A 12,655-nucleotide genomic window follows, 5' to 3' on the forward strand; every position below is an offset into this window, starting at 1 on the left:
CTGGTATTTAATTTTTGTCCTTCGCCTAATATCCTAAGGTTCTGGGTTCGAACCCTAGCGCAGTTTAAAAAAAAAAAAATCGCAAGGCAGAGGCTTGGATTCGCAAGGCAAAGTTTGCAAAATTGTACCTCACATGCAAAACTCTGCCTATAGGGAGAGTTTTGCATTCAAAATTCTGCCTGAGGCCTAACTTTAGTACAAAACTCTGCGATTTTTTTTTTACTAAGGCGGGATTCGAACTCAAACCTCATGGTATTAGGCGAAGGACAAAAATTAAAGACCACCAATTTGAGGGGTAAAAATTAAAGACCAGTGCCTTTGAAGGGTAATCGTGCAAATGATCTGAGAATTCCTGGATCCGCATGGCCCGAGAAATCAAGCATTACATGAACAAAAAATTGCGCGCACTCCCCTTCTTATGGGCTGGTCTTTAGTTTTTGCCCCTCAAATTGGTGGTCTTTAAAATCACATATTCGGGTTCGAATCCCAGCAAAGGCCAAAAAAAAAAATCGCAAGGTAAGATTTCATAGCAAACTATGCCTATTTGGCCAAAAGTTATGCCTTCAGGCATAGTTTTTATGTAGTTCCTTTTCGGCATCTTTTTGTAGGATAACTTAAACTCTTTAAAAACTTTAGAAAGGCATGGTTTGCTATGAAATCTTGTCCTGTGATTTTTTTTGTTTACTCTGCTAGGATTCGAACCCAAAACCTTAGGGGTATTTTCCGCAGCTTTTTTTATTACTTAAAGTAGCGAACGACAAAAATTAAAGACCACCCCAAAATAGGGGCAATCGTGCGAGCATTTTTTTGCACAAATTGGCCTTCAAAGGCGCTGGTCTTTCATTTTTGCCCCTCAAATTGCTGGTCTTTGATTTTGTCCCTCAAATTGCTGGTCTTTAATTTTTGTCCTAAGGAATGGTTGGTCTTTAACTTTTGTCGTTTAGCAACCAAACTTAGGCCTGTTGAAGCATAAGTTCTTTAAAAACTGAAGCCATGCTAGGCATACCTTGTGAGATATTATGATACGAAAATATAAATATATGGCCACAATTTTTTTGTTTTGTTATGAGGTACATAAGTTTAAGACAGCACGAATGAGGGACAAAATTGCAAATGACCCGAAAGAAAATAAAGACCATTAGAGAAAACAAGAAAAGGAAAACAGCAAAATACAAACATCACCACCCGTCCCTTACTTAGGAATTTTTTTTTTTTTATTATTAGTATTATTATTATTTTTTAACTTTACAATGGACAAAGAAAATCAGTTGACAATATCTATTGATTTTAAATTCCCTTCTTATTCAGTTAGAGGAGATTAATAGCTTTGAATGCATAATCTTTTGGTCTTAAGTTCCCCAATATGTTTCCAGAATATTTCTTCCAAATTACATCTTCTAAAATTGACCATTGAAACAAATGTTTTAACTCAGGATCCAACACATTTCTCATCTGGTAAAAGAGAACTTGTTCCCAATAATTTTTTTTTAAAAAAAATGTAGAATAGTCTAGCACGTGAGAACTACTTTAGACATCTAAAAAGAAAATTGCTAGAAACTCAAAAAAAGCTATATTAATAATGTTGCACCTTCCATTTCTCATCTTCGACTTTATTATTGGAAAAATGAAATTGACCCTCTAAACAAAGATTGACTTCAACAAATAGATGAACTAAAACTGAAAATCTGCCCCTACTTCTGATACATTTACTGCTACCTTGGAGACCTACTGGAGAGGCACTTCCCGCAAGAAACGAACCTCATTAAGCTCTTGGACCTCCTACTTCTTGTTTTCAATCGTGAAAGCTGCATGGTAAATGACACTGTTAACTAATAGCTTCAAATAAATCAGTAGTCTTACTAAGTTTGCTAATAAATCAGTTTTTCTTGAATGTGCAATAAGCAGCAAAAGTTGGTGCCTCTACCCTGTAAAGCCTCTAGCTCTTCCAAATCATAGAACAAAAGAAATAAGCAGGTACAATTGGAAAATGGATTTACACCCCATTTGCACCTCACACTCTATAAAGAGCATCTTCTCATTGATAAATAAGTCAACAAAGAAAATGTCTCTCCATCAGCATCATGCCTCAGTAGCAGCAATCTTGGCATAAAGGAATATGTCACCAGTAACCAGAAAATTGCTATTTATAGTTATAGCCTGATGTTGTTTAAAGACCTTTTCTATTAAAAAATTGTGGACACCTTTTACAGAAAATTGGCTGTATCGACTCCATTTTATAGTTTAAACATCTCTTGCACTGCCCAAGCAATAGTTGAAACTACGAGTTGTGCAATTGCCTTACCCATTCTCTTAGCTTCTCTTTAGGGGAGGAGCGCAGAGGTTTATCCTAAAAGTTGCACAACTTGCAACAGGACGGAATACTCTTGAAGCCATAGATAAGGCCAGATAATTAGCTATTTCTAGCTTTGGAACTGGATTTGCAGCTTTGCATCCAAGGATGTGACCTAATGGTCTATTAAGTAGGAGGAGAACCATGAAGTCCTCAGGTTCAAATCCCAGCAGAGACAAAAAACCACTCGGTAATTTCTTTTCATCTACCTAAGCCTGAGTGGGTAGAGTTACTCGATTCCTGTGTATAGAAAGCACCTGGTGGAATAATTGGGGTGCACGCAAGCTATCCCGGACATCGCAGTTATAAAGAAAAAAGTGATGGATAGCGGGCCCACCTCTAATGTGTGCCCACAATACATCCCACTATACTCCCTTTGCCAGTCTTTCTTCCTTCTTTTTTTTGGGTGTCAATTGCAAAAGGCCTGTCATCAGACTAATTTACCCCTTTGTTCATGGGACATAACGAAATGTGTCCATCGAAATTATAAGCTTAAGAGATTTTTGCTCATGGTCCATCATAACAACTAAATGTAAGATAAGGCAGCTGCTAAGGAAGCGTCTTTATTTGACATGTTAGGAAGTGAAAACATCTTCATACTTGCTTACACTTGCAACGCAAGCAAACTATGTTGATATACAACTGTCTAAGATGAGTAGAAAACATTTGAAGGACTCTTAAATGCATTAAAAAAGAAAATAGACATTTGATCTGTTTACCTTTCGGCGGGTGACTCTTTTAGCCTTCCAACAAAGCAAGCTCCTTGACCTTGCTTCTAATCTCCTGCAAAGAAGAAATATCACATTACTACATGAGAATAGTCAAATTAGAAGTGGAACAGTTACGCCTTTTCCAACAAAAACTGAATATCAAGTAAAACCAGTTATACCTACCATAAGTCCATAAGAACTATGCATTAAAAGAGTACCATTCCAAGAAAAAAGATTCTTTTATTAAGAGGTAAAATTCCAATGGTACAAGTAATCGACATCGGATGTATTTTATAAGGTTTCCAGTGGCAAAATTGCTACAACACAGGTTCAGACCAATGTTGTTCCAGGGATCAGCACAAAAAGATGAAGTTCGTTGAGTAGAAGGGTCGACTTTCAGCTTCATGTGCCGTTATAAAGGAACTACTAACATATATTTTGTAATACTTGACAGAGAAGGAAATTACAAAAAGGTATTTATCAAAAAAAAAAAAAAAGAGAATTACGAAAAGGTATGGAAAGATACATAAAATAAACATACACACATGTTGAGAGATGTGTTCGTACAGAAACATGTTATTGCAATATCCTCAGCCTAAGTAACTTGTACGAGAAAAGGGGTGGGGGTCAAAATTGAGGCCAAGTTCATAACTCGCTTGGACAATAGGCATAGATGAATGGCTTTCTGCTTTAATTCAAAGGTCATAACTTGTTTGATGTTATACTCAAAGGTCTATCTACACTTTACAAGGAGTATAGATAGCTTGTAACATTTGCTATGGGGTCTTTTAGTTGATAAATGATGACAAGACAACACTAAGTTGGATGGAGTATGTTTCTCTATCATGCGTATCTGTCAATCCACCTACCAGGGAAGGATGAAAGGGCTGCTTCTGTTCCACATTTCAAATGATACAAATATCAAATATGCACCTTATATCTCCTCAACCAAGTAATTGATAGGGCATTCTCTAATCTTTTCAGCATTTGTACTACTATATAAAATCAAAACACAACTTAAAGACATCGGCCTGTTTTATGCATTTTAATGGGATATTATTTGTCTCTTCAAGCAAATGAATGTTAAAATGATTACACATCACATATATAATCAGATATATAATGTGGTAATATACAAGAAAGATGGGAAAAGAGATACATACAAATTCTCTTGTTCAAGCTTTTCAGCGATAGAAACAGCCTTGCGTTTTGACCAGCTACTTGGCTGCGTACCTCCTTCTGCCTGCTGAATTACATGAGCAAGAGATACCTTGCTCTTAACTAGGCTCAAACTCTGGCTTCTATCCCCTAATTTTCTTCGTTCAGGAATGGAGGTAGATGAATTTTTGGCAATTGACATTGTCTCTCCCGGAAAATCACTTTCTAAATTCCGCCTATCAAATCGTGTATTGCTGTCGATCTGATCCTTGTGTTTCAATTCTCTTGGAGAAGCTTCCTCTTCAACTATCTCGTTATCACGTCTTCCTCTTGAGTCAAGCTTTGGAAAAGCTAAACCTTCTCTATCATTTACTTGTGCTCTGCTGATTTCATCAGGACCTGCCGTTCTTCCCCCATTTCCATGAGGTGCTGACAACATAATTGGTCCAGCTCTGACATCTTTCCCGGATTCACATCTGATTTCTATTGTCACTGGGGACCCAAGAACAGACTCAAAAGCTTGTAGAATATGACCCCTGAATTTCTCAACCTTGGATTTTGTTAGGTGTGAGCTGAACAGTAACTGAACAGTTGGAGCTGCAACGAAATTAACAAATTTGATGAGCACGAATAACATCGACAATGAGCATAAGCAAGTTTAACATCCTAGACATTTACAAATATATTCGCATGATCACTATTGACCACAAAACGAATGATTACATCCAAGAAACTCCAATAGAGAGGTCCTTCCAAGAAAACCCAACCCCAAATTGGTACCTGAATGAGAGAAAGGAAGCTTTTCTCCAGGATCCATCACATAACCCATCCTTGAAAGAGTGCAATCCCGTAATAGTTTACATTTTAAAATAATCAAGATCTGTTTTAAGCTAATGTTAATTGGTATACTTAAATTTAATGTACAGCATTCTGTGTTAAGCTGATCTAGTGGAGAAAACTCTTTCGGTTTTCACCGGCTGATTAAACATGGTTGAATTGCCTAAATTGAATCTATTTATGCAAAATTCACTAGTCATGACCATACGACATAGCTAACGAAATAATTAAGAACAATGCACTAGTCATGATCATAAGACAGAGCTAAGGAATTTTGTCCGAGAATAAACAAATTATACCTGCTCCAAAGCTGACTGAGGTAAGCTTCCCTTCTCGATACATAAACTCTTTTAAGCCATTTATTTCGATATTTTCAAGCACTTCTAACCATATTTCTTCAATATCCCGGTGCAATTTACCTGTAACCTGACCACTGCTTGTTCTATTTTTATCACTGGAGACACTATAAGCTTTTTGAGTAAATACTCCAGCTCCATTATGCCCTTTTCCACCAATGCAGACACCTTTCATCCTGGAGTCAGAGTAAATATCACCAGAACATCCAGCTTTAAAGTTTTCTACCCTAACATTGCTTTTCCTGGGTCTTTCCGTCCCTCCTTCATTGTTCAAGCCTAGTGGACTTTGAATAAAACTAGTGTCTGCTGAGGAATTGGGCAACATATACTGCTGATCTGGAGCGAGTTGCAGCAATGCAGCTGTAAGCCAGGTAAGTCTGTCATTTGACATTCTCAGCTGCTTTTCAGCTTCAGATAGTGTTTTTAGAGCTTGACGCAGTTTTTCCATATCCTGTTTTGATACTGCAACCAAAGAATAGAGGAAAGTGAGATCAAGTTGAACTCGGGAATAATATGATTAAAATGGCATATAAAGTTCGGAAGTTCTTGTGAGAATATCTAAAGAGAATGAGAAGCCAATTAGTTAAATTGGAGGTTGTGATATAAGATTTTCTTGCAAATTGTTTCACAAGCAAAGTTGATTTACTTTTAATTGGAAGACTAACAAAGGGAAATGCAATATGTACTGTCTGCGATTGTGGGCTATTACCCAGTAGTTTATCCAGTATCATATCGATCTATCAAATTATGGAGCACTTACTTGCTTGGCGTCGAAAGAACTTCCTCCGAGGCCTTTCTTTTGTGAAGTCATAGCTCCCAGCGAGTATATCAGTTATGACTGTAGCAAGTTGTGACATTAAAGCTAAGGGTTCGACACCAGATTCCATGATCTCCCTCAAATTTTTCACTGTATTGACAGTGTCTGCAGATAATGCCAAGTCAAGTAGGTCCACTAATTTCTCATCGGATATAAGTCCAACCTGTATTACCATCAAGTCACAAAAAGTTATTAAAAGGTTTGAATTACATATATAATTTTAAAATTTAGCAATTAGGGAATGTATTGAAGAAGATGAAACAAAGCTAGCCTCTCTGTTGATTAGTGCGATTTTCCACAGAAGTATCCATAAGAGCAAGAAGAACAAATTATAATAAAGGAGATTCCACTTCTTCATCAAAGAACATTAATTAAGTAGCTCAATATTATTATCCAAAAAGCAATAACCAGTCCATCACAGGCAAGTTTGGTTTTATAGGATGCTTAAAGTACATTCAAATATGCACCTAGGCTTCTATCATATAGTTGGACAACCTATTAAAATTCACGTCCAAGATGCCTAGTACTTCTTCGGCAGCATTATAAACTGATATGGTAGCCATATACCAAAACCTCTTAACAATTAAAGACAAGATATTCTCTAACCAAAGACTAGGCTTCTTCCTGAAGTGTAAGATAATAGTTTAATTAGTCTTAGACACCTAGCCTCCTACACGGAAAGAATCAAATAAGTTTGTGTGCAAGAAAACATCTACATCATTTGGCTAAAGCTTTTTGCATTATGAGATCAAACAGAAATTAACCGTATGCTGTATGCCGTCCTCTTACAGAAAGCATAGTTTAAGGTAAAAAAAAGTGAAAAGCTAAAATCTCCTTCTAACGCTGTGAAGGTCAACGTCAAGTTGATAAAAAATGCAGTATGATAAATCAAAGCATGTTTAGTAAAGATGCATTGAGGAAAGGGAGAACAAAAGAAAACATAATTCAAGCACAAATTTTTAACCTTGATTTGGACATTTCATATAATTATTTACAAATCAAATAATGTTCAAGTGATATCTTGGTCAGCAAAGAAACAAGAAGTTCCTCGAGTTTTGATAAGAGAAAATGCCAGAAAACTCACCAGCTCCTGGACAAGAGGGACAGAGATTCTCTGGCCAAGCAAACTCAATTGCTCAAGAGTCATCTCAGCATCTCTCAGTGATCCATCTGATCTTGATGCAATAAGCTTGAGTGCATCCTTATCGATTTCAAGATCTTCCTTGGTTGCAATCCATTGCAAAGAATAGATGATATCTGCATCCTTTAACTTGGGGAAAAAGAATTTTTGGCACCTAGATATGATTATATGAGGCAAGACATCAAGACTTGAGGATACAAGGATGAAAACGACTCGCCTAGGGGCTCTATCGATGACCTTTAGAATAGCACTCCAACAATCAGGAGACAGTGTGTCACACTCATCAAAAATAAAAACCCTATACTGGGATGGCAGTTTGGAAACAATCATATTATCAAGAAGATCCATCATATTCTCAAAATCAAAATTACTGACAGGACCTATTTCCCTTATATTTCGACTCCTGCCTGTATCATGTGCACTACAAGAATCACAAAAACCACAAGGCTTGGGATGCTCAATGGATTGGCAATTTAATGCCCTTGAAAATATGCGGGCACATGAGGTCTTTCCTGTTCCATGAGGCCCATAGAAAACATAAAGCAAGCCAACCTTTCTGTTAACAGCAGCATTTGAAAGAGCTTGTGCAACTAAATTCTGTCCTACCAGATCCCGGAAAGTTCTTGGCATATACTTTTGTGTTAGACTCTGGTGCCTACTATTACCACGCCTACGAAATTTACGTTGTTCAGCTGATCTAGCTTCTGAAGCAAGATCCGAGTCAAGTTCTTGTTTTAGTAAATTGTCAGCATAGATACCCAACTCTCCCGAATAATCATGAACCCAAGCAGGATGGTCTGAACTGCCCTGAGAATCAAGTAGTAAGGGCAACGCCTCTGCCTCAGATTTACTAGATGAACTCGAGTATTCGGACATTATTGGCATATCAGCAGCATCCCTCCCTCTTGGACCACCACCACTTCTTTTTGACCTTGGGTCAGACAACCCACAAGATAAGCTCTTACCTGCCATGTCAAGAAATGATTTCCCTCTATGATGAATCCTTGACCAGTTCCAAGGAATTCCACATCCATTCCTTTGATCTCTTGTTGCATTCTGGTTGACATACCCTTCGTAGCCGTCTTCTGCATGATATTTTTGGTGTGCTGAAGCTTGACCTAATGAATTTGAGGCCACAGACATTTCATTGTGGGCAAGAGCATCTCTTGATGGAACAGAAGTCCGAGTTCTTCTTGCCCCACGAAACTTACGCCGTTTTCCTCTGACATTCCCACTAGTGGTTGCCTCTGTTTGCTCTGCAATTTTCTCATTATGAGCATTCCTTCCACGAGCATGAATGTGAGAAGAAGCTACCTCATCACTGTCCATTGGAACATCATTTAATTGCTCAGAGAGGGTCCTTATTCGATCATCAAGCCTCTGCCTCTCTGTTTCATTGCTAATTCTATCTCTTAGTGCAGATACCAAATCATTTCCATCATCGGGACGCTCATCCTTTTCAGCAATGAAGTCGGTTCCAAGATTCCTGCGGCTTGATTCGTCTCTCCTAACTCTCCTCCTTTCTCGAACTCCACTCTTGCTACTTCGTTCACTTGGAGCCCCTGCCAGTCGCTCTGTATTATGCCTGTTAATCTCTGCAGAAGCCACTCTAGACGACGATCGGCCAGCTAAAGGAGGTGAGTTTCCAGATAAACCTCTACCATCTCTAGGCCGATCTATGCCTACAGACCGCCTACCATTGCTCACAAAAGCATCCCCTTCGCTTCTTTTGAGAAGGACATCCGCAACTGAAGGCGAATGCCACGAGGGAGGACTTGCAGAAGGATCCCTTAAGGACCTTGACCTTTGAAGGACAACAAGGTCCCTCATAAGAGACCTATCATTCAAGATTGGGCTTTGCTTATGCATGTGGTTCTTCAAATGAATACAATTTGTTAAATGTATGTGATTTCGTAAATGATCACTAATGTTTCCATTTGCATCCTTAAGTATCCGGTCACGGACAGCCCTGGTCATGATCAGTACATAAATTGTTCCAAAAACGGAAATATTCTTGAATTATGGTTAGACATCCACAAATGCATCATTCTCTCCAAATTTGTCCCAAATCTTCTCAAATATGGAAATGTCCAACTTAAAAAGGCTTCCAATTTACCAGTAATAATGACCAAATCACAAAGATTTACCTTCCAAAACCACCAAATAAGCCTGTTAATTATTATACACGTTCCTAGTTAACCAATCTCACGTCCAGTGACAGCTAAAACTCCAAAGCAGAAAAATCTTAAACCAAATCATTAGCCATTAAAAATCCAAAACCTCCACAAACCCATAGCCAGTTGCCACTCTTTCTTACTACCCAACAAAGAAAACAAAGGAATAACAAAAACCCATCTCAATTAGAGCATAAAGGTTCCACCTTTACACCTAAAATCAAGAAACTCTCCACATTTAACTCAAACTCACAGACACCAACAGTCGCAAAGCAGCCCACTTTTCTTCTTGAAAAAAATACCTGAATTAACCAACCAAAACTTTCAGAGCTTAATAGAAGTAAAGGGTCACCATATATTCTAGCAAAAATGGTGAAAAAAGAAAGCAAAGTTGGAAACACTACACTCACCTGAATCAAGAGGGAACTTAGTTGCAATGACTAAGCAAGCAAGTGACCCGTTACTATCATAAAAAGTTTTTATTTTTTGCCTTTACTTTTTCTCAGATCTCTTTTTAATCTAACCATACTTTCACATGAACTTCACGAGGGGTTCTTTCAAGAAAACGATAGAAGTTGCCTCTCACCTCACAAACACAAATACACTCACACAGAGAAGAGCATGTGCATTTGTGTATTAGTGCTGTTTTACTCTGTGTTTTATTTTTGCAGAAATTGAGACAACCAGTTATACGAGCTGAACAGAGCAGAAAATGGGTAGTGTTTATTTTTTAGCAGTACAGAGAGAGAAAGAGAAAGATTCGTGGGTGTTTGTGAAATTTTGTAAGAATAATGGGGGGCTAGAGAGAGAAAAAAAATTACTACTACAGAACAACATAGAGAGAGAAAAAAATTACTACTACAAAAAATAAGTTGGGGTAGTCACAACTTATTTTTTTTCACATAAAATGTCTTTGTCTATACACTGATGCACTCTATAGACACAAATGTCTATACACTGATGCACTCTATAGACACAAAGATAGAGAAAGGGAAGAATCTAGGAAATTTTGCTGAGGAATTAGGGACACTTTTGCGAGAGAAAAAAGCCAAAAAAGTACATTTTTTTTGTTTTGGCATTAGATAATGATGGGGAAATTTGAATTAAATGTTCCTCTCTTCTTTCTTCGCTTGGGGCTTTTGTCATGATTTTGGTTAATAATTAAATAATCATAGATTTGAATCTCCAATATATGATTATTATTATTATATAATGAGAATAAGTTGGAGTAGTTAAGTTGTAATAACACTTAGGAACTAAAACAAGAGAGTATATTTAAGGAAGAGCATATATATTTCTTATAGGAAGATTGCTTTATGATTTTTAGTTCTTTCAACTGAAAAAATAATTCACCTTTTGTGTTAATTGTACTTAATTACTTATATATGTAAACTTTTATTTTGTAAAAGATGATTGTTACCAATAAAATATAAATAAGGAAACGAGGTAACGGAGAGGGTGATTTGTATGTTTGGCCAACCCCTCAAGGAAAAGTTATACTGTTTCAACATAGGACTCACATCAGATTCAATATTTGGAGATCTTGCCAGGTACTAACATCTTTCTAAGATAACGGTGAAGTGATTCAATATCTTTAAATAACCTTCTAAATGCATTAACTTATTTTATTTGGGTTAACTATTTAACTCAACAACTTTGTGCATGTGCAACGCGACATGATTTTAGTGCTCGTATGAAATTTGATGTTAACTATTGAGTAAGAATATGAGTTTACCAAAATGTCATATATATCATGTGTAACGGTATCATAAGACAATAACCAGTGTGATCAAAGCCTATGATTTTCTTTTTTATTTTTTTTATTGATAATAAGGATATTAGTATTAATAGAAATTACTAATTGTCATTACCCGCCAAGATTCGTCTAGGAAACATGGTTCCAATATTCGCCTTTTTCCAAAATAGAAATAATAAAGGAGGTGGAGCAAGATATAGTATTAGGTTCCCAAAAACGCTTTGACTATTTTTATTCTCGTCAGTAAAACTGTAATGCGATTCGCTTTTCTAAAACTTCTTAAAATGCCTTATATGACATATGAAAAACTATTTAACTCAATATCGATTTCTTTTTTCAAAAACTAATCAGAGTACATTACTTTTATATTGCAATTATTTTGGAAACACTAGTAAAGTAAAACTAAAACTAACATCAAAAGCCACCAAAATAAGGGAAAAGGGTCAAAAATACCCCTCTACTTTGAAAAAATGGCTAAAAATATCCTCTGAACTTATTTTGGGTCAAAAATACCCCTCCCATCCTTAAAGTTTTCAAATATACCCCTTGCCTTAACTAAATTATCCCCCTCGAAATTATTTTTTAAACTTCTCTACTCGTTTAAATTGACGCTAAATTAAATAATAACCCATAATCACCTTATTCCCCGAATATGTAGGTTTGAAGTTTAAAAGAATTGAGGGAATAAGGGGATCTTATGGGTTATTATTTAGTTGGGTCGGGTTTAAATGATGGAGCGGATTTAAAAAATGATTTTGGGTTATTTTGGGGGATAATTTTCATCAAGACAGGGGTATATTTGAAAACTTTAAGGATAAGAGGGGTATTTTTGACCCAAAATAAGTTCGGAGGATATTTTTAACCCTTTTTCCAAAGTAGAAGGGTATTTTTTACCCTTTTCCCCCAAAATAATTGAGCAAAATGAAGTAAGGAAGATGAAAGGATGGGTGAACTTTTTGAATTTGGTGGGGTCCAAAAAGTTCCGTTCGATTTCGAAATACCGTTGTAGTGTACGGTATCTAACAACGAGTAGGATTTGGACTTGGACTATTCATTGTCGATGTTTGATTGGACATTTTTGGGGGCACATGGGTTAATACGCTTGCCTACAATTTTTCCCTTAATTTGAAAAAAAAAAAAAAAAAAAAAAGCTTTCTTTTGGGAAGAAAAGGATCACTTCATAAAGAGGGAAAAAAAGTGAAGTATAATGGGTACTTAGGCAAGAAAAAAAAATGAAACCATAAAGATTCAAAGAGATGGCATTGTTCCCCTTTTGTTTTTGAATGGGGTAATAAATATAGAAAAAAGAAGAAGATGATAATGACATGCAATCTAGTTGTATCGGTGATAAGTTCG

The 12,655-nt window shown here is 36.6% G+C and overlaps 1 protein-coding gene across 2 annotated transcripts; it reads right to left on the reverse strand.

The window, feature by feature from the left end:
- Positions 1–1,444: 1,444 nt before the first annotated feature.
- LOC132043698 (protein STICHEL-like 4) lies at positions 1,445–10,589 on the reverse strand. 2 transcript variants are annotated; one of them, XM_059434169.1, is made up of 9 exons: positions 10,500–10,589; positions 9,954–10,398; positions 9,555–9,845; positions 7,313–9,516; positions 6,172–6,391; positions 5,355–5,873; positions 4,224–4,815; positions 3,070–3,133; positions 1,445–1,805 (listed from the first exon to the last, which is right to left on the reverse strand). In XM_059434169.1, exons 4-9 carry the CDS (start codon positions 9,344–9,346, stop codon positions 1,713–1,715), a joined length of 3,522 nt encoding a protein of 1,173 aa, XP_059290152.1. In that variant the 5' UTR covers positions 9,347–9,516; positions 9,555–9,845; positions 9,954–10,398; positions 10,500–10,589; the 3' UTR covers positions 1,445–1,712. The 2 variants fall into 2 exon arrangements, with proteins under 2 accessions (XP_059290152.1, XP_059290145.1); XM_059434162.1 differs by having other exon boundaries at positions 7,313–9,845.
- Between the last annotated feature and the right edge of the window lie 2,066 nt (positions 10,590–12,655).

The sequence above is a fragment of the Lycium ferocissimum genome, chromosome 2 (genome assembly GCF_029784015.1).
Source record: "Lycium ferocissimum isolate CSIRO_LF1 chromosome 2, AGI_CSIRO_Lferr_CH_V1, whole genome shotgun sequence".
NCBI lineage: Eukaryota > Viridiplantae > Streptophyta > Magnoliopsida > Solanales > Solanaceae > Lycium > Lycium ferocissimum.